The sequence below is a fragment of the Tiliqua scincoides genome, chromosome 5 (genome assembly GCF_035046505.1).
Source record: "Tiliqua scincoides isolate rTilSci1 chromosome 5, rTilSci1.hap2, whole genome shotgun sequence".
NCBI classification, from domain to species: Eukaryota; Metazoa; Chordata; class Lepidosauria; order Squamata; family Scincidae; genus Tiliqua; species Tiliqua scincoides.
The window spans coordinates 46,671,001-46,693,207 of record NC_089825.1 but is presented as its reverse complement, the minus strand read 5'-3'; the positions used below and the strand labels follow the sequence as shown (position 1 = coordinate 46,693,207).

Sequence of the window (22,207 nt, the reverse complement as noted above, 5' to 3'; positions counted from 1 at the left end):
TGTTTTTTTTTTGGTTTTTTAAAAACTGAGACGATGTCCTGCTTTGGGGATATGAGCAATTTTAGACTTGAAGACAAAGTTTATTTGACATTTTTCACCCCAGTCCTGCAGTTTATGCTGGGTGCTGATCCTCTCACACATTGATGTTTCTCCACCTGGAGCAATATCCCCTTTCATTACCATTTGTTGTGCCTTTTTATCTGCTTAAAAAAGGAATCTTCAGCTATTGTTTGACTCTGGCTATTGCTACTAGTTGCCATGTCTCTACAGTCTCCTTTCGATCATGTGAAAATTATGCTTGGCAGATGTGGTATAGTAGCCTGCTGATACATGAAAATAGTGAAGAGCCTATAGCAACAGTTGATTCTACATATGATGGCACGAAGAGGCTTATGGATTGGAGATATCCACCCACCCATTGTCCAGATCAGAGGTCTTCAAAGTCGGGACCACTGTGCAGTGAAAAAGCCTCCCTGGTGCAACCGGAGCTTACCGTTCTGTTGGAGAGCTTGCTGTTCTTGATGCCAATCTCCCCCAAAGTTCATGCCACCCAGCCACTTCTGTTTTATGCTGCCCCAGCAGGCTCTGCACCCAGGTTTCCAGACAGACGCAGCTGGGCGGTGCAAACTTTGTGGGAGATTGGTGCCAAAGGTAGCAGGCTTCCCTGTGGAACAGTGAGTTCCATTCATGAGGAGGAGGGATTTTAACAGGTGCCAGATCCAGCCCATGGGTCAGTGGTTTGGCGTCCACTGATCCAGATAGATCAAAATCAGTAATATCATGAAGCAGTCTGTTGTGCATCAGAATCACATCATAGGGTGTCGTGGTAGCCATTGTGAAATTGCTGCATCTGCTGGGGGGTGATGGGAAGAACAGAAGTGGGCTGTTAGCAAGCTCCATCAGTGCTGCTGCTCCTCTCTCACAAAGGCACTTGGTGAGCAACCTGGTGGGTGCAGAGTGGCAGCACCTAGGAAGCTTGCTTCCAGATCTGGTGGTTAAATGGACTAATGGGTGGAGGGATATTAAGATTTAATGGACTTTTGGCATTTATGGATGCTCTTCCCCTCCCTCTGCAGTGTTCACACATAATTCTAGATGTAGAAGCAAGGAAAGAGGTGGATTTGGAAAAGAACAGTGCCCCTTTTAGCCGTGGGCCCTTTTTCTGCTCCTCAAGCATATGCCTGCAATATAATACCTCTGTGTGATGAAAGAGTTAACAGTTGTGTTTACTGTTGAGGATTCACCCTCCAATTTCCCTCCAATATCTGAGGTGCTTCAGGTTCAAAGGGGAGCCAAGTGGGGACTCAGGCTCTAGGCTTGCAGCTAGAAGCTTCCCTGCCGAGCCAGCCCTATTCAGGGGATGTTTATTTGTAGGCAATCAAGCCTGTTTAAATTGTCTTTTCCCTCACCTTTTAAATAAACCTTTTTGCTTAAAACCTCTGCCTGTTCTGGGATCAGTGGATTTGTCAGTCTCCTCGCTCTGCAGATGCTACTGGCAGAGTAGGAGCATTTTAACAACCCTGAACAGCATTCTTGGGGAGGGGTTTTGCCCAAGGAACCCCTCTGGGAACCGGATCTCTTGGGCTGGTGGCAGCAGACTAGATCTACCAAGTCTGGTCCCACCAAACTGCATGTTAAACCAATTGGAAGAGTGGTGGACGGGAAGGAAGTGAGTGCTTGGCACTAGGAACCTCTGCCCTGGATTAGTGGGTGGTCGCTGGAAGTCTCCCTCCTCTTTCATGACACTCTGTGATAAGATTTGTTCAAGGCTTATATGATATATGTAGTACTATTAACAGTGTGACCTGTTGGAGTGCAGTCTGAGTTAACTGAACCATGTTCTGCCAGTCTCTATACCACACAGTCCCTGTTGTAAACCAAGCTCACAGTACAGAATTGCTCAGGGCAAAGAAAATGAATGGTTCATACCAATTACAGGGATATCATATTTTCTTTTGATGAAAGGAGAGAACAAGACTACCTTTCTTTGGCTGTAACCTAAACAATAATTCAATGAGTCCACATGTCCCGGGGGCGGGGGTGTCACCTGGAAAGTCTGCTGAGATGATATCACTCTGAAATAGACCTGCAGTTTCCCACTTGCTCACTTGTTTGTGCAAGGGCTGGAGTTTATCAGTACCAATAGCTCAGCGACAACGGGCATGAAAGTTGACTGGGACATTTTTTTGCATGTTTCTGTGAGGCTGATTAAGAGTATTACAACATAAGCCGAAGGCTTTTCAAGCAGGTAGTCAAGCATTCTAATCATCTCTGTTCATTAAGAACTCTGCAGCCATGCTGGTCTGTGGCAGCACAAACAAAAGAGCCTCGCAGCACCTGAAAGACTCGCACGTTGATTTCAGTGCACGCTTTTGTGGACCAGACTTACGCATCTGTCGAAGTGAACTCTGATCCACAAAAGCTTATTCTGAAATAAATGTGTCTGCCTTTAAGATGCTCCAAGGTTCTCCATTCATTAAGAATTTTTTTTTCTAAACTCTCCCCTGATCTCTTTTAACACTCACATTATTACCAATCATTCTTTTTCTCCTCTCATATTTTTTCTTGCATTTGAATTAAATGAGGAAAGCTCTGCTTGCACATCAGATTTTGAATAGGTTTTCATTGAGCTTTGATTCATATGTGGAGCATGTCTGCCTCTATGAAAAAAGTTTTTAGAGTTGGACTTCTTGCAGAGACAAACAGGAGCAGAGGCCAATTAAGGTGAAAATATGGCCCCATTTGAATCGAAGCATGGATGTTTAAGCCAGCCGTCTTTTGCACAATAGATGCTAATATAGCAAGGGCAGGGGGAAATTGCGGAGTGGTGTATTGGAAAAAGTATTGAGTAATTTTTTGGCATTTATCACAGAATTAATTGCCTGGGCTTTGTAAAGTGAAATGTATCTTGTGTATTTTGCCAAAGAGAAATAATGCTATTAAGTAAAAGTAGGCAGGATCATATTTCTTTCATAGATCAAGCAGCAGACTCTGCCACTGGCTTTTTGAGACCAAGCAAATGAGTGTAAAAATCACAGTTGGCAATATACTTGCTCATTTCAAGAAACACCCCAGAGCAGGTTGAGAGAACACTGTGTTTTTGAAGGTTATATGGCAAGTATTTATTTTCTCAATAAGTACTTGTCAGACCAAGATTTCCAGCACAGACCAGGGAAGCTTTGATTCTGCTACCCTTGGAAGAATATCTGGTCTTTGATTTCAGTGGAGCATTTTATTTGAACAAAACGCATTTCCAAAGAAGTGTCCTCTGCATCACAGAGTGTTCCAGGGCTTGGCAAATGAGAGATGCTGAGATGGAAGCTTGCACATTAGGTAGATCTTTGCCCTGATCTAGTGCCCTTGCTGCTTCATTACAGGTATTAAGGGCCTGGTTTGGCTATGCTGTGGTGGCAAAAAAAGAGAATGCCCATGCACTCAGAAGCACTCTCATTTTTATTTGTTACTTCATTTATTCGAGGACTTAATCATGGCCTTGATAATAGCCCCACTAATCCCTGTTTCAGATTAAACCCTGAAGATTTATTTATTTACTTTTCACATCACAACAACCCTGTGAGGTAGGGGAGGCTGAGAGGTCAACTGGCACAGGAAAACCCAGGAAGCTTTGTGGTTGAGTAGGGATTTGAACCTGGATCTTCCGGGTCCAGCACCAGAACAATTACATCTTGACACAAGATAAGTCAGCAGAAATAAAGGACAAGATGTTGTCCTTTTTTTTCCTGTGTGCCTGAGTATTCGTTTTGGATGTAATTACAAAAACCAACTAAGGGACCATAAAAAGCAGCTAAAGATTTGGGATTGGGGAGCTGCTGAATGGAAAACACCCTCACAAACCCGCCCAGAATGCCCTACAGCACCATGTTGTTTGGGTTCTCAGGCAAAATTCTGCACTGGGCCTTGGGTGTATTGGCCCTTACATGCTACCAGTCTTATAAGCTGGTACAGCAGGCAGTGACTACTCCTCAGCAACAAATAAGGCGATCCTTTTGTGGTGATGCCTTCTTCCTCCTTGCTGCCCGAAGGGAGCAATCCATTTTGCTCCTATTTGTAAATTCATATTCTAAAGAGCAGCAGTGGTATGAATCCTGCCACCAGGGCTGTAGGACTCAGAGGCTGGCTTAATCAGTTGGGCCCTCTAGTGGGCATGGACCCTAAGGAACTGGGAATTTCACAGCTGTTACAAATCTCTTCTTTTCCAGGCTTAAAGATTGAGGTCAAAGGCATTTGGGGAGAAAAATTGGTTTCACGTGACCGCAGTGTGTTCCCTGATAAGATTTCTATTGCTTTTATAATGTAAACCAAGGAAGAACAAGGGAGAAACAAGAGTCAGCAGCTAGTTTTCATTGACACAAGCGTAAATCTAAAATACCAATAGGACTTTCAAGACTGATGATATCTGCTTTCAAGAGTAGAATCTAATTCCAGTAGATTTTAACATTTTTAAGTGACTGTTTTTCCACCCTGTATTCAAGGGATGGTTCTCGGCTCAGCACATTCACTAATCAGATGACTTGAGTTCATTCTGCTGGCTGCTTTCTTTTTTAATGTTAAAGAAAAGGTAATTATAAAAGAAGCAATGTACCAGAAAAATATGGCACCCAATGTTGATTTTGATGTATTGCTCATTGCAAAAGTTTCATTCTCTCCAGATGACAATGCAGCTGCAGGGCAAAATAATGATTCAGATGATCCGGTGGCTCACTAACCAGCTAGGCATTAATTAATGCACACCACTTGTTTGATCGTGAAGCATAACAACTATTCATGAAGCAGAAGGTTTTGTATAATACAGCAAAGCAACCAACTGCATTCTGATTGGCTTCCATGCTGCTGAGTCATTTAGGAAGGATCTAATTTATGTCCTATATCTGTTGTGGGACTCATGCAGCTCTTTCATGCATGCAGTGCTAAGCACATGGGAGGGACACTGGTCAACCAGTGGGAAATGAGGCCTCTGCAAGGGCAAGAGCTACTGACATGTAGTAAGTGGATGAGCTGCAATGGACTTTCCAAGTGTGAATCTTGCCTCCTATGCTCCCCTCCCCCAACGAGGCAGCAATGCCGAAAAGGCTTGCACTGCATCCTGTGGGGGGGGGGGATGGGAACATATGTTCCCTTATCCAGGAGTAAACCTCTGAGGTGCAGATGGGTCTATTCAGACCTGCACTAGCAAAATTGCTGGCACAGATCCACATGGACTTGGGGCATGGGATCAGATCTGGGAAGGGGGCTTGAATTTGGCAGACACGACTGCCACCAAACCAGCCCCCTTCCCGGACCTGATCCATGTGCACCCCACCCCCATTCTACCCACCCCACCCACTGCCTGCTTATCTTGGTCATCGGGCCTTCTCTGAGCTGTCACTGCATGCAGGGCCATTATAGCCTCCCTGATGGAGATGTTTTCATGACTGCCGTAAGGCATTCACCACTGACGGAACACTTGTCCCACCTGCGGATTTGCCCAATAGCATTGGGATGTTAATTTGATGCCATAGGATGTGGCGACGGCCACTAGAGTGCATGGCTTTGAAACAGGATTAGACCAATTTGTGGAGGACAGGTCAGTCAATGATGATTGTAATAGGTAATACACGTGAAGCACTTTTCACTTAAAACAAAAATTGCTATTGCTAAGATTTATTATTTTCATAAAAGTTCTCATTAAACAAAGCAGACGAAAGGTTTGATTTTTTTTTAAAAAGCCTTTTCCTTTTCCTCCCCTATTGAAAAAGAAAATCTCTCCATGACTCCCAGTTTTCCAAATGTGTGTCTCTCTGCAGACCGTTGTTCTAAATATATTTTCTTTTTCTATATTGTAGGTCGCACCCATCATTAAGGAGAGGATGATGAAAAAAGGCAGCATGATGTTGGGGTACCAACCTCATCGTGATAAAGTTAATTTCTTCCGTCAGGTTATCATCAGTCCTCAGGTGAGTCGTGAGGACATGGACTTCCTGCTCGATGAGATTGACTCACTTGGCAGAGACTTGTAGCTGGTGTTCCACCACACTAGACGCTCCTTGTGTGTTTACAGATTAAGAATGCTTGTGGTGTAATGGTACTAGACAATGTAACCCATAGATAAATGTTCAGGTGACTGGAAGCCACTGTCTAGAACCCATGGGGAATTGATAGTATATCTTTTAATTGCTGCTTTAGCAAGGCAATGATGTTTTTCAAAGAGACATTTTGTGTCTAATGTCAGCAGGTATTAATGGGCAGGAGGGCCAAACTAACCTCTGGTAAAAATTGTCATAAATCAATAGAAGTTAATGGAGTTAAACCATTGCTGTAGGGCTGAGCTTAGTCCAATTAGTATTTTTTTTTAAATACATACTTTAGTGTTGTGCTGATTAAAAGTTAGATCCTTGGAACCAACAGACTCTGCAGATGCAAGAGTTTGAGTGAAGTGCTAACTAGTCACTGATGTTGAACATTCATCTTCATCAACCAATTCCCCCCCCCCCCCAAAAAAATCTATAATTTCTGAAGAGTTCACCATTTCGCAATTTAATCATAGTCCTTTTGATCTTTTGGAAAAAATATGTATATACATATATAAATATATCTCCTAGAGTTGTATTTTTGTATGCTGTGTGGCTATTTAAGGATTACTGTATAGATTACATCCACTGATGTGTTTTTCAAGATGTAAAAACTGCCAAATTTCATGTGAACAGAATGGCAGTGATTACACTGTAGATAATATAGGTGTGGAACTTGAAATATGGTCATGATTTTCAAATAGAGACATGATTAAAAGGCAAATAAATACTTTTTATGATGTTAAAAGACATATAATGGGTTTAACTAATGTTATTTAATTAGGGCACAATCCTAACTCCTTTCCAGCACTGACATAAGGGCAACACAGCTTTAAGGTAAGGGAACAAACATTCCCTTGCTTTTAGGAGGCCTCTGTGAGTGACACCCAACTGCAGGAAGCAGCACAAGTCCCATTGGCACTGCTATGCCAGTGCTGGAAAGGGGTTAGGATAAGGGGTTAGGATTGCGCCCTTAGTTTAGTCCAATATACTTTAATATAGATTTGTTAATCATGGTCTTGTTCTTGCATTACCATCTGTTTGACTTATACTATATTTGCTCAGTTGAATTTGGCCATTAAGTTTGTGGCATGATGTAACAATTAATTTATTAGACATCTGAATTTTTACCTGCTACTGTACTATAAAATCTTTTTGATATGTATCGTGCATAACAGAATTGTCCAGCTTCGACACTGTTGTGGTACTCTTTTGTAGCAATATATTTAACCCTAACAAAGGCAAAACTCCTGTGTTTTTAGTTAAATATTTCAATAAAAGTAATTACTCCTCTAGAGTAATCCAGACTTGTTTTTTTTTTATTTTATTTTAAATTGCTAGTTGTCCAGGTAAAGTAGCCAGTTTCAAATATATTCAGGGATCCACAACATGCTATTTTTTCTGAAATGAAAGGTGGGAATAACCCTGTAGCACTTCATACTGGGCATTTATGGGAACAGAAAGACCTAAAAGGGGGGGGGGGAAGAGGATTTTTGCTGAAACTCTACAACAGCAGGTTGGTGGTCCTTCAGATAGGTTGGTCGTAGGCTTCCTGGTCATAGGCCAGTGTCAGAGACCCTGAGAAGAGGGATCTGCCTGCCACTGTATAAGGTCAGTAGCCTATGTAGGGCTTCCAGGGCCATACGCACCTGGTTTGTCCCCCTCTTCCTTCATTCCTTCCTTCAGAGCAAAGGCAGGGAGGGGGTTTACTGCCCCCTATTCCTCCTCATTCTCAGGGCCTTCTCCAGCCTTCCAGGGCTCTCTCTCTATATATTCTCCTGGCCTTGGCTAGTCCCTCCCCCTTCCTGGTTCCAACCTCTCTCTGGTCACAGTCAGGGTCCTACACTTCCAGGAGAAAGGAAGGCTCTGGCAGATACTTGCTATGTGGGTAGGCACACTCTGCTCAACCAGTTGATAGCCCATGCTCTGTCCTGCTGAGGCCTTTCTGGCCCCTCCCGGCCTGTACCCTGGTCTATGCGTTATAGCACACTTAGGCATCCATGATACCGCATTACCTAGCAGGTTTGCCTATTAAAATGCAGAACAATTTCTTGTTTCTGTGTTATTTTGTGATTCACTTTAGGAAAGACAGCGCCTGTCAGAATTCTGGAAATAGTCTTATCAAATACAGTGATGGGCACCATTTTTTTTTTTGGGGGGGGGGGTTATTAAAAATCCAATGTACATGATAAGATTCTCTTCCTAAAGGACATTAGCTGGGATTCATTTATTCTTCCCATTGGACATTCTTTATGGCCCATCTAAGAAATGCCTGAGATTTTGACTCAGGTCAGAAGATCTGGCTTTGTATGTTCAGAGGAGCCCTCCTTAAACACTGCTCTCATAAAGGGATTACAGTTCATTCTTGTTAGTAGCAGAAAAGCCTGCATTTCTGTACTTACACGGTACACCAAGGTGCTCTCCAAATAACCTGTGAGCCCTAAAAGGTAAGTCTGGAGTAGCTCAGTAGATATTTGCTTTTTAAGCCTTAAGTGTCATAAGCCTCCCTGAACCAGAGCATTAGACTGGATGCTACCAGGAGGAATGGTAGTACTATAGAGTACTACAGCCAAGTGTCCTTCAAACACCTTTTAAAGAAAACATTTTTTTTTCCTTTTACTTGATTTGATTATGCTGTTTCGAACCATGACCCCATAGAAATAACAGGAGAGTTGTCAGACTGCAGTCCTAAACAGACTTATTGAGAATAAGCCACAATTGAATCCTAACCCCCTTCCTAGCCTTGATCTCCCCACCCAAGTCCGTGCTGTGTCAGCAGAGTAGCTGACTTGTGTCAGCAGAGTAGCTGGTGCAGATTCTAGTAGACCCAAGGGCTTGGCCCCTTCAAAAGTTCCCTTACCTAGAGGAGATCTCTGGGGTCTGAAACTCCCTGTCACCTGGATCCAGCCCAGGTGGCTAGGAGCTCCCCAGGAACAGGGGTCTCCTCTGGTGCAGAGGCCTCCTCAAGAGTAAACCCAAGTGCACGCAGGACTGGGGTCCCGTACAAAGCACCTACCAGGGAGGAGGAATAAGGACCAGCTGGGAACACCAGGCAGGCACCTGGTTAGGAGGGGTGGGGCCCACCCAAGAGGGAAGAGGCCTCATAAGGAGCCTGGAGAGGGAAGAGGGAGGTCACTCCTTTCCAGAGGGGAGTAAGGCCCAAGGAAAGCCAGAGGGAAAGCAGCAGCCCTGCCTAAGGGAAAGGAGAGAGGCCTCCAGAGGCAGGGGACGGGGCTCTGCCCTGGAAAGAGGAGGCTGGGGGGAAGACTTCCCTGACCCAGGACCCTCCTGGACACAGAGGGCGATCCCTAGAGGGACGGGATTGTGGAACCGGGGCATTGAAGCCCACTATACCCCATGGGGGCTGGCTGGCTGGGGAACCAGCGCAGAGACAGCAGGGGCCCTCCCAAGGCCAGGCAGCCTGACCCTGACCAGCAGGGTTATATCCTCCAAGAGCCCAGATCTCAGGCCAAGGGGTGCAGAGCTGAAGCCTGGTGCTGAGAATGCCCAGAGATGGGGAGGGTCAGGTCCAGGGACTGTGAAGCAACAGTCCTCATGAATGTGAAACGGCTGACGCTATTAAACCGCCTGTGTCAAACAACTGTACCCGCCTCCTGTCCGTTAATCCATCGTCGACCATTGTTCAAGGACCGGGTAAGCCCCTCGCGCTCGCCTTCAACCCCAGGGAAGGGGCCACCTCCCGCCATGGACATTATACTCCCCCACAGGATGCAGTGCACTCCCTTTTGGTGTGGCTGCATCAGTGCAGGGAGAGTTATGTAGGAGTGGGGAGCCTGCCACTACACCACACCAGCTCTTATATACCGCCAAGAGATTGCTGAAACAGGTAGACCCTGTCTGCTTATATAACATACACTATAAATTCATCAATGGGGCATGCTTTAATTAACAAAGTACAGATTAATGTTTGGAGCATATCACTATAGGCCAGGCCTTAGACTATGTGCCCAGCCCTATCCAACTTTCCAGCACTGATGCAGCTGTACCAACACTGCATCCAGTGGTAGGGGGGCAGTCACAGAGGCCTCCTCAAGATAAGGGAATGTTTGCTACCTTACTTTGGGGCTGCATTGTGGCTGCATCAGTGTTGGAAAGTTGGATAGGATTGGGCCCTAAGTCATTAGAAGAAATGCTAAACTAAACATTTTGGAACTCTGATTCAGCATTTGGATAAATAGCTTGTACTATATGCACTTTTGATCTTTGGATCAGTATACACATCAGAATATGTCCTTTAAGAGCACACACCAAACACTTTTCCCTCTTCCTTATCCCTGAAGGTTTGAAATAATTTTATCCTAAAATAATAACAGAAAATCAGGCAGGTTATCAGGCTCCTAGGAACAATCTAGCCTCCAATTTATTTTTATCAGCAGGTTGGCCAGTATCCTACATAAAATATTATTACACACTGAAATATTGTAATTGCACAAATAATGTAATTGCATGTATTCACTGTGTCATGATTAAACATGCTAATTGCAGGTTGGATGCACTTGAAACTACTTTAGTTGGCAAATGCATTGTGTAAAGTGGAGAAAAATACGACAAAGGAGCCCCGTCCCATTATTAAATTAAATCATGCTCTCCAAAATTAGATGCTTTTGCTTCAGATGTGAAATTACCTGTTATAGTAATTCTGTAACTGCAAAATAATTAAGCAGGAATAATATATCAATTCAATGGAAAAACATGGTAATTTTATACACTAACATGGAAATTAACAAAGGCAGAGGTTTTGTGTCATTCCTTATGCAAATGCAATAAAATCTAAAACTGATCAAATGGGAACTGATGTACTGTGAGACACTCAGTGAATGCCTTGAACAACTGCATGTTGAAAAGGCCATGCAGACACCATGTATTGCAACACACTAGCTCAGTGTTTCTCAGACTGTGGGTCCTCATTCATTTCAATATTTGAATAATCAATAATGACTTGCTGCCATGTTATGTGACTGCATTTGGGGAAACTGTTAGACATCTGTACTTTGAACAAGTTACTCTGTCTGTATATACTTTAAACAATGATAGTCAATGGGTGTACTGCTGGGTACATGTGAGTAGGAGTGATAAAAATTTTCCTGCCTAATTATGTCACTTCCAGTTATGACATCACTTCCAGTGGGTTCTGAGAGATTCTCATTCTAAAAAGTGGGTCCTGGTGCTAAAAGTTTAAGAAACACTGCACTAGCTAAATGCCAACCTTGCAGAGAATCCATCAAAAGTAACAGATTGACGGGGGGGTGGTGGTACAGGACGGAGGAGGGGTCTGCATGAGACTTGTGCAATCCCATCCTCTTTTGCCCAGCCAATTACATTTCACCTATTTACCCATTTTCTTGGCAGACAAGCTAAGGATTCAATGGGATTGATGGAGTGTGTGCAGGGATAGGACAGCCTAGCTCTTGGGGAGGGGGGGGGGCTGTGCTTGAAAGCTCGGGCCCATGCCCCAGCTTCCCTCCCTCCTCCTTTACTTTAAAGCAGGGGTATCCAAACTTTTTGGCCAGAGGGCCACATGAAATATCTGGTACAGTGCTGAGGGCTGGAAAAAAAATTTAAATATAAAATTTAAATAAATAAATTAGAGATGGAACTTAAATGAATGAGTGGGCTCATTCACTCAGCCTCCCTGGCCCTCAGAACACCCTCCAGATGCAATCAGAGCACAGTTCTGGTCATGTTCAGTCGAGTGGGTCAGAGGCTTTCAAGGGACAAGAGGCTGGCTAAGGGCCAGATAGAGGCTTGCCGCATCTGGCTTCCGGGCCAGAGTTTGGAGAACCCTGCTTTGAAGAAATAGTGGACAGGTGGCAGCCCCTGGAGCAATGTGGAAAGGCTCCAAGGGTGGCGGCAACTGGGGCCTCCTTCAGAGCATTTTTGTGCTGCTCCAGGGGGCCACCCACGCTCCTTTGCTATTTTTTTTTAAATAGGAGAGAGGAGTGGAGAGAGGGAGGGCAGCTGGAAAAAACTCAGAGGGGCTGCAGTCACACAGACCCTTTCTGAAAGGCTCACCCAGAGTCTTTAAATCTGAGGAGGGGGCAGAGCTCTGAGATCCCAACCTCCTGCTCAGGCCCTGGTGGCGGCACTGGCAATGGGAGGGCGTGCAACTGGGTGGGGGGAGAAATTTTTGCTGCCCCTCCTGCATGGTGCCTGGGGGCTTTTGCCCCTCCTTGTCCACCTAGGAATGCCACTGTTGCCCTGCATCTGGCAATCAGCGGTAGCCTTCTTCTAGAACAAGGACATTTCCTATACCCATCATGGCTTGTAATCTCTGATGGACTTTCCCTCCATAAATCTGTCCAATCCCTTTTAATGGCACCTTGACCAGGTGCCATTGCCACATCCTGTGGCAAGGAGTTCCACAATTACACACTGGGTAAAGAAATATTTTCTTAGTGGAGGAGGAGGAGGAGCCACTCATGCTTGCACACATGTTCAAGTGGAAGAACATCTTTGGATTTCATTTCACTTTGAGTTAGCACTGAAATGTCAAAGAAAAGAAAATTCAAAACCAATTTCCAGGTTTCAGAGAGAAACATCATGAAAACCTAAATAATGTTTTATGACCAGTGAAATTTTTCAGGGGATTTCAGCCTACCTATCATCGGTGTGCGTAGAAATCAACAAGAGGAAATACAACTTGGAACTCAAGTCACCTTTTTTTTTTGCGGTGATTAATACACAACTGGAAATGAAAATAGCTCTCAATATTTCAATATGCAGCCAATTCAAAAATTACAAAGAGAAACAAATGTCACTTTAATGAAAATATGGCATGTGGCTCGTAGTGCACATAATTTCTTCTTCATTACTTCTGCTTGTCAATTACCACCATCATTAAAAAAGGATTCATACTAGAAACAAGGGGGGGAATTACACATGTATGCCAATTGTTCAGCATCACTTTTAATGCAATCCTGCAAAAAAATAATTACCAGTCAAGTTTGTGGCGCTGCACACAGGCTGAAACTGCTGCAGGAACTGCTACGATTATGGAACTCATTTCATAATTAACACAATAATTAGTTTACTAAAAATCATATTTAGAAACAGAATGGAACCCACTCTATTATTTTTTCAACTTGCATAGTCTGCCTCATCAGAGACTCTGTGGCTGCGCTCAACAGTGCACCATCAATAATAATTAACACCCCAACATGACAGGCACCATTGAATGCTGTTAAAATAGAGGCTCAAATTTTCAACACCCAGCAACTGAAGGCCAAACCAAACCGAAGGCTTTACTCTTCATCTGAGTGTGCAGTTTTCATTGTGACTAAAAAAATTGGGATTGAGAGTGCAGTTTTGTGGGGTGATAAATTTTAATATCTTCCCCTTGTGCTGTGGTCAGATCAAAAACCAGTGGTGTAGCTAGCAAGGGGCAAAGGGGTGGTTCGCCCTAGCTAACAGCCTTGAGGGAGGTGACAACATGTGACCAAAATTGCTAAAATCTCAGTGGTTAGGAATAATTCCATCATACTATATACCTGTTGGATGCAGAATTAACAGCAGACTGCAATGAAAAAATCCGGACTGAAATATCTCCTTTCTATCAAAAGTTATGGCCAAAAACCCAGAAAACAAAAATGTATGGAGCCCTATGGAAAGTGAAATTGAGCCATAATGTGCATTTACTCGAGCAGGCTGAGAGGAAACCAACGACACCAGAATGGTCCTGATACACTGAATGTAGCCCCCCCAAAAAAAGCTCAAGAAGGAAGTCCCTCTCTCCCTGACGAATATATTGAGCTCTATGGAAAGCGAAACTAAGTGTTTACTCATGAGTAAGCAAACATGCCTTGGCTCATGGTCAGGTCAGGCAAAGGGGAATGTGAGGGCACCAGAAAGGTCCCAATCTGATGAACATGGAGCTCAACAAATGCTACACAAGGCAGCTCCCCCGCCCCAAAGAATATAACAGAAGCGTAATGTGATTTTTTTCTATTTTAGACTTATAAAGCTAGGTGGGTCCTGATAGTGATATGCTTGATACATAAGAACTTAAATTGAACTGGGCACTAGATAGGACCGAAAATCCCACTGAATTTTTGTGTGTGTGTGTGTGTGTGGGGGGGGGGGGTATTATTACAGACAGGCTACAGAGAAAATTCACCTGCTGGAACCAGGCCGGCTTCCTCTTATTATTTGTTTTCTTTATTTAGAATTATTTTAACTTGCTTGATGATGTCACTTTCAGTCATGGCATCACTTCTGGTGGGTCCCAGACAGACTGTCATTCTGAAAAGTGCTAAAAGCTTGAGAACCACTGCCTTAACTCAAAACAGACCAATGAAACATCCTCCGGGGCGGGGTGTGTGTGTGTAGTGACACCCTAGTGACCAAAATTGTGGAAATCGTAGCTTTTAGATCATCATGTTATATACCATTTGATGCAGAATGGGATCCATTGCTTGTGGATAAATATTCACTGCATTTATTTTCTGACCATTTTTATTTTTATTATTATTTTTATTATTATTCATGTCATGACGATTATTATCTCTCAGTCTCATCTACCTCACAGGGTTGTTGTGAGGACAAAATAAGGGGAGGAATCATGCACACCACTCTGAGTTCCTTAGAGGAAGCATGGTATAAAAATGTGAAATAAATAATGTCATACGGGAGTGACAAAAATTTTTGGACCTCACCTGTCAGACAACAACTCCCATGCCACTGTGTATTTATTTATTTATTTATTTACTTACAGCATTTACACTCTTGTCAATGTGAATGCCCAAGGCAGCTCAAAAAATGCTTTTAAAAATGCAATACAATATTAAAATAACACTCTAAGGCAGGAGTCTGTAAGAGCCGGAGTTAGAGTTCCCTCTGGCCTGGGTACCTCTTAGTCTCTCCTCTCTTCAGCATACACAGAGCTTAAGCTGATGCCACAGAACATACAGGTCCAACATAAAGAGATGGATCTTTCCCTTGGATTGCAAAGATGTCATGCTGCTACACCATTGCTGCTAACTTGCCCAATACCTTGCTCTTTCCATGCAAAGGTGATTGATTGCACATGGGGAGAGGGACTAAAATGCTGCAGTGTCCGTCTTGATACAGTCCTCTGCAAGTGTCAGCTGCTCATGGGCTGAGTTCCCAGGGTTCAGAACCCTTTGGCTGCTGCCATTTGGCTCACACCTTTGGCTGAACCAGAGGGGTAACACCTGTAGAGCAGAAACAGGGGGCCAACAAGTTCTGCCAGCAGCCTCCATGTCCTTCCTGTGACATATATGGAAAGTGCCTTATACCAAGTCAGACTTCCTGATTCATCCATCTCAGTATTGTCAACAGGCAGCTGCTCTCCAGGGTTTCAGTTGCCCAGCCCTACCTGGAGGTACTAGGGATTGAAATGGAGACTCTCTTTATACAAAACAGGCATTCTACCACTGACCTGCAGTCCTTCCCCAAACAAGCATTTTATTCATTAGGAACGCAGCATTAGGTGCCCCCCTCATTTGCTCTTTTCGCTGCAAGCCAGCCTGCAAACATCACCAGGTTAGTGAGACATTGCAACTTGGTGTGCATTGTTCTTTCTTGAAGACCATCCCTTGTCCCTCTGCTGGGCATATTAGTTACTGCATCCACTTAGGTCAAAGCAGTGCATGCAAAGAAGCTATTTCTTTGTGTCCATTCACCCTAGACAGACATTTTGCATCAGACTTCTTGCGCTTTTCCTCATTCTCTTTCCCCCATTTAATTGATTTTCTTTCTCGCTGTTAATAAATCTTTTCTATTTTGACTCCTCTCCTGCCTGGTTGATGTTCATGGATAATTCAGTGGGATGTCATGACTGATCACTGATGGGTTTTACTGTAATTTGCTTTTACACACACACACACACACACACACACACACACACACACACCATTCTCACACACACACACACCATTCTGAACTCTCCTGGGAGGCTTTTTTTCCTCAGGCCCTGTGCCTGATCTCCTTAGCCCAGGATGTTGACTTTAGACTTGAATTGGGTACTCTGGCAACAGCTCTCGAGAGTTGCAAGTGGGGGAGGGAGGGGTGTCCCCAGCTCTACCTGCAGACACCAGGGATTAAAGGATCAGGATCATCTGCAGATGAAGCTTGTGCTCTACCCCCTCCCCATTACTGGCAAAATGCCCTTGTTGGGTCATTAGACAGACTACCAGTCATGTCCTTCCCTCCCCCCCCCCTTCAGCTCATGACCCATTAAAAAGCAAAGATCCTGAAGGGTGTGTGTGTGTGCAGCTCCTTACTGACTTACTCAGTACTTAAGAAATGCTTTTCTTTTCAGCCCACACTGCAATCCAGCATAATTTAGGTTCTGGTGCATTTGCACTGCACCATAGTTATTAGCACAATCAAAGTTTTCATCATTGCTGGGAACACTGATTCTGAACAAAGCTGGCATCAGGGGATGCCATCCTTGGGAACCACAATAGCCTCAAAGTCATAGTATGGTCCATTGCAAACTGACTGGAACTCCTGCTGCCACTTGCTCCCATGGGTAGGTGCCTGCTCACCAGCCTCTTTCTCCTCTGTTGCACAGTGGGACAAATGGACCTAACAAGGGCGTCTTGTCTGTAAACTGTCCATAATGGGGAGGGGGTGGAACACATGCTTTGCCTGCTCCAATCCTAACCTTTCAATCCCTGCAGATGATCCCTAATTCATCAATCTGTAGGTAGTGCTGGGAAATGCCCACTTGAGAGCTACTGCCGGAGAGCTAACTTGAGAGCTACTGCCGGAGTACCCAAATCTGAACTAGAGAGACCCAGAGTCTTACCTTGCGTAAAGCAGCTTCCTATGTAAATCCAGGAACAGGCACTAATTGTGTGCCAAAGTGAACAAGATACTGCAATGGCTCTCCCTGGAAACCTTACATCACAGTTTCACTACAGTTTCTGGGGCTCACACATTTTCAAGTGTATAACTGCGAGAGCTAGAAAGGTGCTTTCTGTCTTGAATGAAAGGCTGTGCCCCTCACCAGATGCTGTGTGTTCTCTCTCTCTTGGCACCTGTGCAGAATAATCACAGGGTACACACAATTCTTCTGGGGTCAATAGCATCGAGGCAGTCTCTGGAAGCAGAGCAAGAGAGAAGATTCCAGGGCTTGAAAGAATGTTGCAACTTCCTTCTGCACACTGCGGAGTCTGTCTCATTTGATGCTGTAGAAGAGAGAGTTAAACAAACAAAACCCAACAATGATTGACATGCTAATTAAAGGCGACTAGCAGAAAGCTTCGGAATGCATCTACAGGACGGCAAAGGTACTGCAGGGACTTAATTGGAAAATGTGTAGAGAGATTGCTTTACTTCTTTTCAAGGCTGAAAGAATTGCCAGGGTTATTCCCCAAGTAGCGATTTAACATACTAAGTTCACTGTGGCAACACTTGTTTGCCTTGTGATGCCACAAGATTGACAGTAATCCATTGTAATTTGCTAATACCTGATATGCACCTACGAAGAACACACAAAGATTTTTCAAATGTGCCTATATGTGTGGTGTGTGTGTAGGGAAAAAACTAATCCAAACCATGTGGTCCAGTTTTCCTATGGTCCATTATTGTGCGGCTCCACTTTGTCCTCCCCCTTCCCTATGTTCACTATATTATTAGGCTAATGGACAGCAAACACAGACTTGGTGGCTATCGGTCTGCTGAGAGCGCCTTGCTCTTTTTAAATCAGATTCTCTTTACGATCACTGTCTGCAGTTGAAAGCTGAACTCAGATAAACTGAAGAAATGTCATGGTACGTTCTGTTCCATATATAGAACATATATACCATATATATTCTGCTTATATAGGATTGATCCCTCAGCTTCACTCTAGTCCATCCTGTATGAGGATTAGTACCCTTTAAGATAAGCTTGGGGCAGGGCAATACAACCCAAAATGCCACCTGATGCCATCTTAGGTCCACTGCCTCTGTGCTACCAAAAATAATCCTTACCTTGACCCTTACATGCTGAGATCATTGCAGTTTGCCTTGGCAGCCGGTTGGATGGTGGTGGCAGCAGACTCATGGCAAAAGGCACCCCAAATTCTCCATCCCCCTGAACTCCTCGCAATCAACTGCTGATGCAACCTGCATCAGGTGGCCACACGGATGTGACAGCAGTGGCTTGTGGCCTTCAGCTATGCCTTCATAACCACTCAGCTAGGCTAATATAGTGAACACTCTGTGTGGAATTGATCCTAACCCCCTGTTTAGAAACTTCTGAGATAGACCATGGTGCTCTGCCTCTTAACAGATAGGTCAGCATTTGAACTTTGCAGAAGTTCTCCAGCATCTATACTGGTGTTTTAAAACTGTGCAAACTGCTTTCTGAACTCCGTTGTGGAAAAATGGTATATTATATTTAATCATAATATATTGCCCTTCCTGTTATCATTCTGGCTCATCACGGTCAACACAAAGCTCAACTTTATGACCAAAGTCCCAGATTGCTTGGATGCAACACAAGCCACGGCCCAACATCACAACCACTCAATACCTGTATGAAAACAGTTGTGAACAAGTGTTAAGAAACCCTGGCCAGTGAAGAATTCACCTATAAGGAGAGCAGGTTAGAAACTAGTAAAGTTAGCAGAAGTAACTGCATAGCAACCTTGTCTGCGCTGGGAATCTGGCAATTGGTTGGAAAGTTCCACACAAGGACCTTGGGATAAGATTGTTTCAAACAGAGAGACTGATGAGCACTCAATGTGTAAATCATTTTTCCTCCCCAAGAACCATATGAGGTATGTATATCTCAAATACCCATTTTACAGATTGGGGAATCAAAAGTGGGACACAATAACTCCACCCAAGATCACCTAATGCTTTCTGATGGTTCCATAAGTATTTAGAACACTAGCCTTCCTTTTGGCCATAGCTACCCACTACACAGACTATTCCTGGCCTTTACAACAGCAGAGCATAATTCAAAAATATCTCTGGAACACAGCATGGGAAAGGATGCCACTACATTAGCAATTTTCAACCTTCTTCAGCGCACAGCACACTGCTAAATTTATCAAGGCACGCTATATTTTTTGTTGACAATTGACAAGGCACACCACACTGTTGGCTGGGGCTCACATCTCCAATGGTCCTACTAATATATGGCCCTCCCCCAAACTCCTGCAGCATACCTGTAGACAATTTGTGACACACCAATGTGCCAAGGCAAGGTGGTTGAAAATTGCTACATTACATGATGAGTTTCATATTCAGATGCCCCCCCCCCCGTGTGGTCCAAGGGCAAATAAGCACCTCCCCATCTGGCCAGTGCCCAGATGTTCCAGTGTCTAGGAATCCCTCACCCATTGTCCTAGGCTCCATGAAATAAGAGCGGTATTTTAAAAAAACAAAACAAAGCGCCTCCAGGAAGGAAATGAATTATGGAGACAGTCTGGCGATGACCCATCTACACATTCATATGGAGAAGACTTTTAAAAGCAGGTATATTTGGTTTGATCTAAAACATTTTTATTTATTAAAAAAATATGGTAAGTGCTTGAAACATTTGATAAAACAAGGTTATATGTTCAGATTCTTATTTTCCATACACATGGTAAGGTGTTAGTGTTTCAGGAAAGAATTAAGATTTCCCTTTATATGTAATAGTACAAAAAGTTAAAAGTTGCCAGGAGCTACTAGATGCTCTCTTCTTCATCTTTGCTGATGCATGCAAAGTAATTGGCATATTAGCATCTCAGAGCAAAGACAGACCAAAGGCGTGTCTACACTGCAAATTTAAACCAGTTGCCTGCTTGTTGCTTACACCTTTCTACCAAGGAATTTTAGGAATTGTAGGTCTCATCAGTGCCTCCACTACATGAGGATTCCCCAAGTTTGGGGCAGAGAGGAGAAGACAGGCAGGAGTTAAGCCAGTTATCAAATTAGGGATACACAGCCCAATCCAATGCCTGATTATTCAGAGGTAGGTGTGTTCAACTCAATTAAGAGGTTCCACTGTGTTCAATGGAATTCACTCTCCAGATTAAGCGTGCACAAGATTGCAGACTTAGATTTGAAGTGTAGATGCACCTTACTTTCCAGTTTGCAATGAAGCTCCTCATTTCCTATGCAGTTGTTTCCCAGGATGCTGCCTGGAAAATCACCACTAGAGGTCACTAGATCCCAGAGCTGCTTAGGAACGTGATCCCAGTATCAACCCGTCTTGCCAGTAACTCCACAGTTCATGACACAGCCTGATGCGATTACAGGCCCCAAATTCCACGTCAACTGTTAAGCTATAAGTTGTCCTTAATGCATAAATATTTTCTAAAACAAATTTAATATAAAAACAGATGAAAAAAACCTTTTTTTAAAAAATAAATATTTTCCCCATAAATTTTTAACTCCTATGTGAATATACCTTTTTTTCCTATTGGATACACAAAGCATCAGCCCTTAGAGAAAAACAACAGTATCCCGTGTGACAGAAAGATTTAGGATTGCACTTGATAAGGCATCTTTCACTTTGCAGGATCGTTCTGGTTGCAGAGCAACTGACAATGTATCCACAACAAACTGCTGGTCTCTTGTTTGACCCGAGGCAGCAAAGAAGGCACTTAAAACCATATTTCCTGGTCCTATAAACTGACACGAGCTCCACAATTCAGAGGACTAAGCCAAAAAACGAACGACGGCTGAAATCCCGTCATTTAAAATTCCTTGTGAGGCCAGCTCTAAATCTAAATATTTTGGAAGACGAAAAGAATGTAAGCCATGCCTGTGGGGATCAGTGGAGGAATGTATTCTTATTGCCAGCAGTTCGAAGGCGGGGCTGGCTACAAATGCACTTTATGAGGGACTAAACACAATGCATTTCTACTGCGTGTGGCGAATCTTTTCCACAGCACCCATTCAGGGATTTGGGAAGGCACTCATGCGCCGCCCTCCTTTTGCACTGGGCATGAAACCAAGTGTGAACTTAAGGGCTCAAGAAACCAGACATGATGTTACCAATCCTGAAAAGGAGAGAGCAAAATCCTACTTTGTGTCAGAATGCACAGCAAATGCAAAACATCTGTTTCAATTATAACTGGCACGGCCTGGTTTTCAGAGCGTGGGGAGGGGGGGCGTCTGGGAGACCTGTCCTCTCACAGTAAAGAGAGGCTGCAAAGACAAAAAGTGCAAGTTCAAAGAAAGCAGGGGGAGTAATGATCCTTTGGATAGGCATGAAAGAAAGAAAAAGTTAAAAAAAAACCCTTTCTATTTCTGTGAAGTTTAGGAAAAATACCTGGACCAGTAATGCTCCACTAAACCCACACATTCTACACATTCAGGAACCAGCTGAATCACCATTGCATAGTCATAACAACATGCTGAAAGGGGCTCTACCCGAGCAATGATAAGTGATCTTTGCCCCTTGTAGGACAGCAACGTACAGTGTTTGCAGCACCTGCTGACCCTGTAGGTTTGGGCAGGGTGCCGCTGTATCACAGCAGACATCTCAACAACCCTTTGCTGGGCTTTTCCCATTGACCAGTTTCTTGGAAGACTCTTTGCAGAGCTTTGCTCTTTATGCGTGTGGTGTGTGCACAGCTAGATAGGTATATTTATGTACACGTAAAAATTGCTCTTCCATAGTTATATACAAGCATCGATAAAGTGCAAACATTATTGTGGCATCTGTACAATCTCACTTGCTGAGGAAGCACCAACATAGCTTATCCTTAGGACACCGTCAAGGCAGCCACTGCTATGCTATGACACTTGGCCCCATCGCGGCTCGCCCACAAAACTGTGCGTCTCTAGTGCTGTGATGTAGAAGGAGAAGTGGGCTCCTCAATGCCATAGGAAGGGCACCCAAGGCCGAGGGACCTCTTCCTGTTTCAAACTTGTGCACAGACCAAAACATATGTTTTTTCTCTTTGGTACTAGTTCAGTCCTGCTGGTTGTTACTTGGCACTGTCCACCGAGCAGTCTTCTGGAATCTTTTCCTCAGAACTGCTCCTCCCAGAGAGTCTGTCCTGGTATTCCAAATCATTGAATCTCTCAGCTACGCACTGCGCGGTGAGCCGGGCTTCAGGATCATGGTCCCAACACTCCACAAGTGTCTCACATACTTTCTGGATACCCTGAAAGAGGAAGAAAAAGCAAACATGAGCTTCAAAGATCAGAAAGTTACAGCACTCA

The 22,207-nt window shown here is 43.9% G+C and overlaps 2 protein-coding genes and 1 pseudogene across 3 annotated transcripts in view; 1 reads left to right on the top strand and 2 right to left on the bottom strand.

Annotated features, from left to right (window-relative positions):
* Positions 1–7,369, top strand: part of GADL1 (glutamate decarboxylase like 1) — a 111,247-nt gene extending 103,878 nt beyond the window's left edge. For both annotated transcript variants that reach the window (XM_066628363.1, XM_066628362.1), the window contains one exon: positions 5,844–7,369. In XM_066628363.1, the coding sequence (XP_066484460.1) occupies positions 5,844–6,017 (174 nt within the window). In that variant the 3' untranslated portion in view covers positions 6,018–7,369. The remainder of the gene's footprint in view (positions 1–5,843) is intronic.
* The window catches only part of LOC136652226 (zinc finger protein 420-like), a 398,747-nt pseudogene that overhangs the window by 244,172 nt on the left and 132,368 nt on the right, over positions 1–22,207 (bottom strand).
* TGFBR2 (transforming growth factor beta receptor 2) overlaps positions 19,537–22,207 on the bottom strand; it is a 67,565-nt gene continuing 64,894 nt past the window's right edge. Inside the window, exon 7 of the mRNA XM_066628361.1 lies at positions 19,537–22,149. Within this exon, the coding sequence (XP_066484458.1) occupies positions 21,970–22,149 (180 nt within the window). The 3' untranslated portion in view covers positions 19,537–21,969. The remainder of the gene's footprint in view (positions 22,150–22,207) is intronic.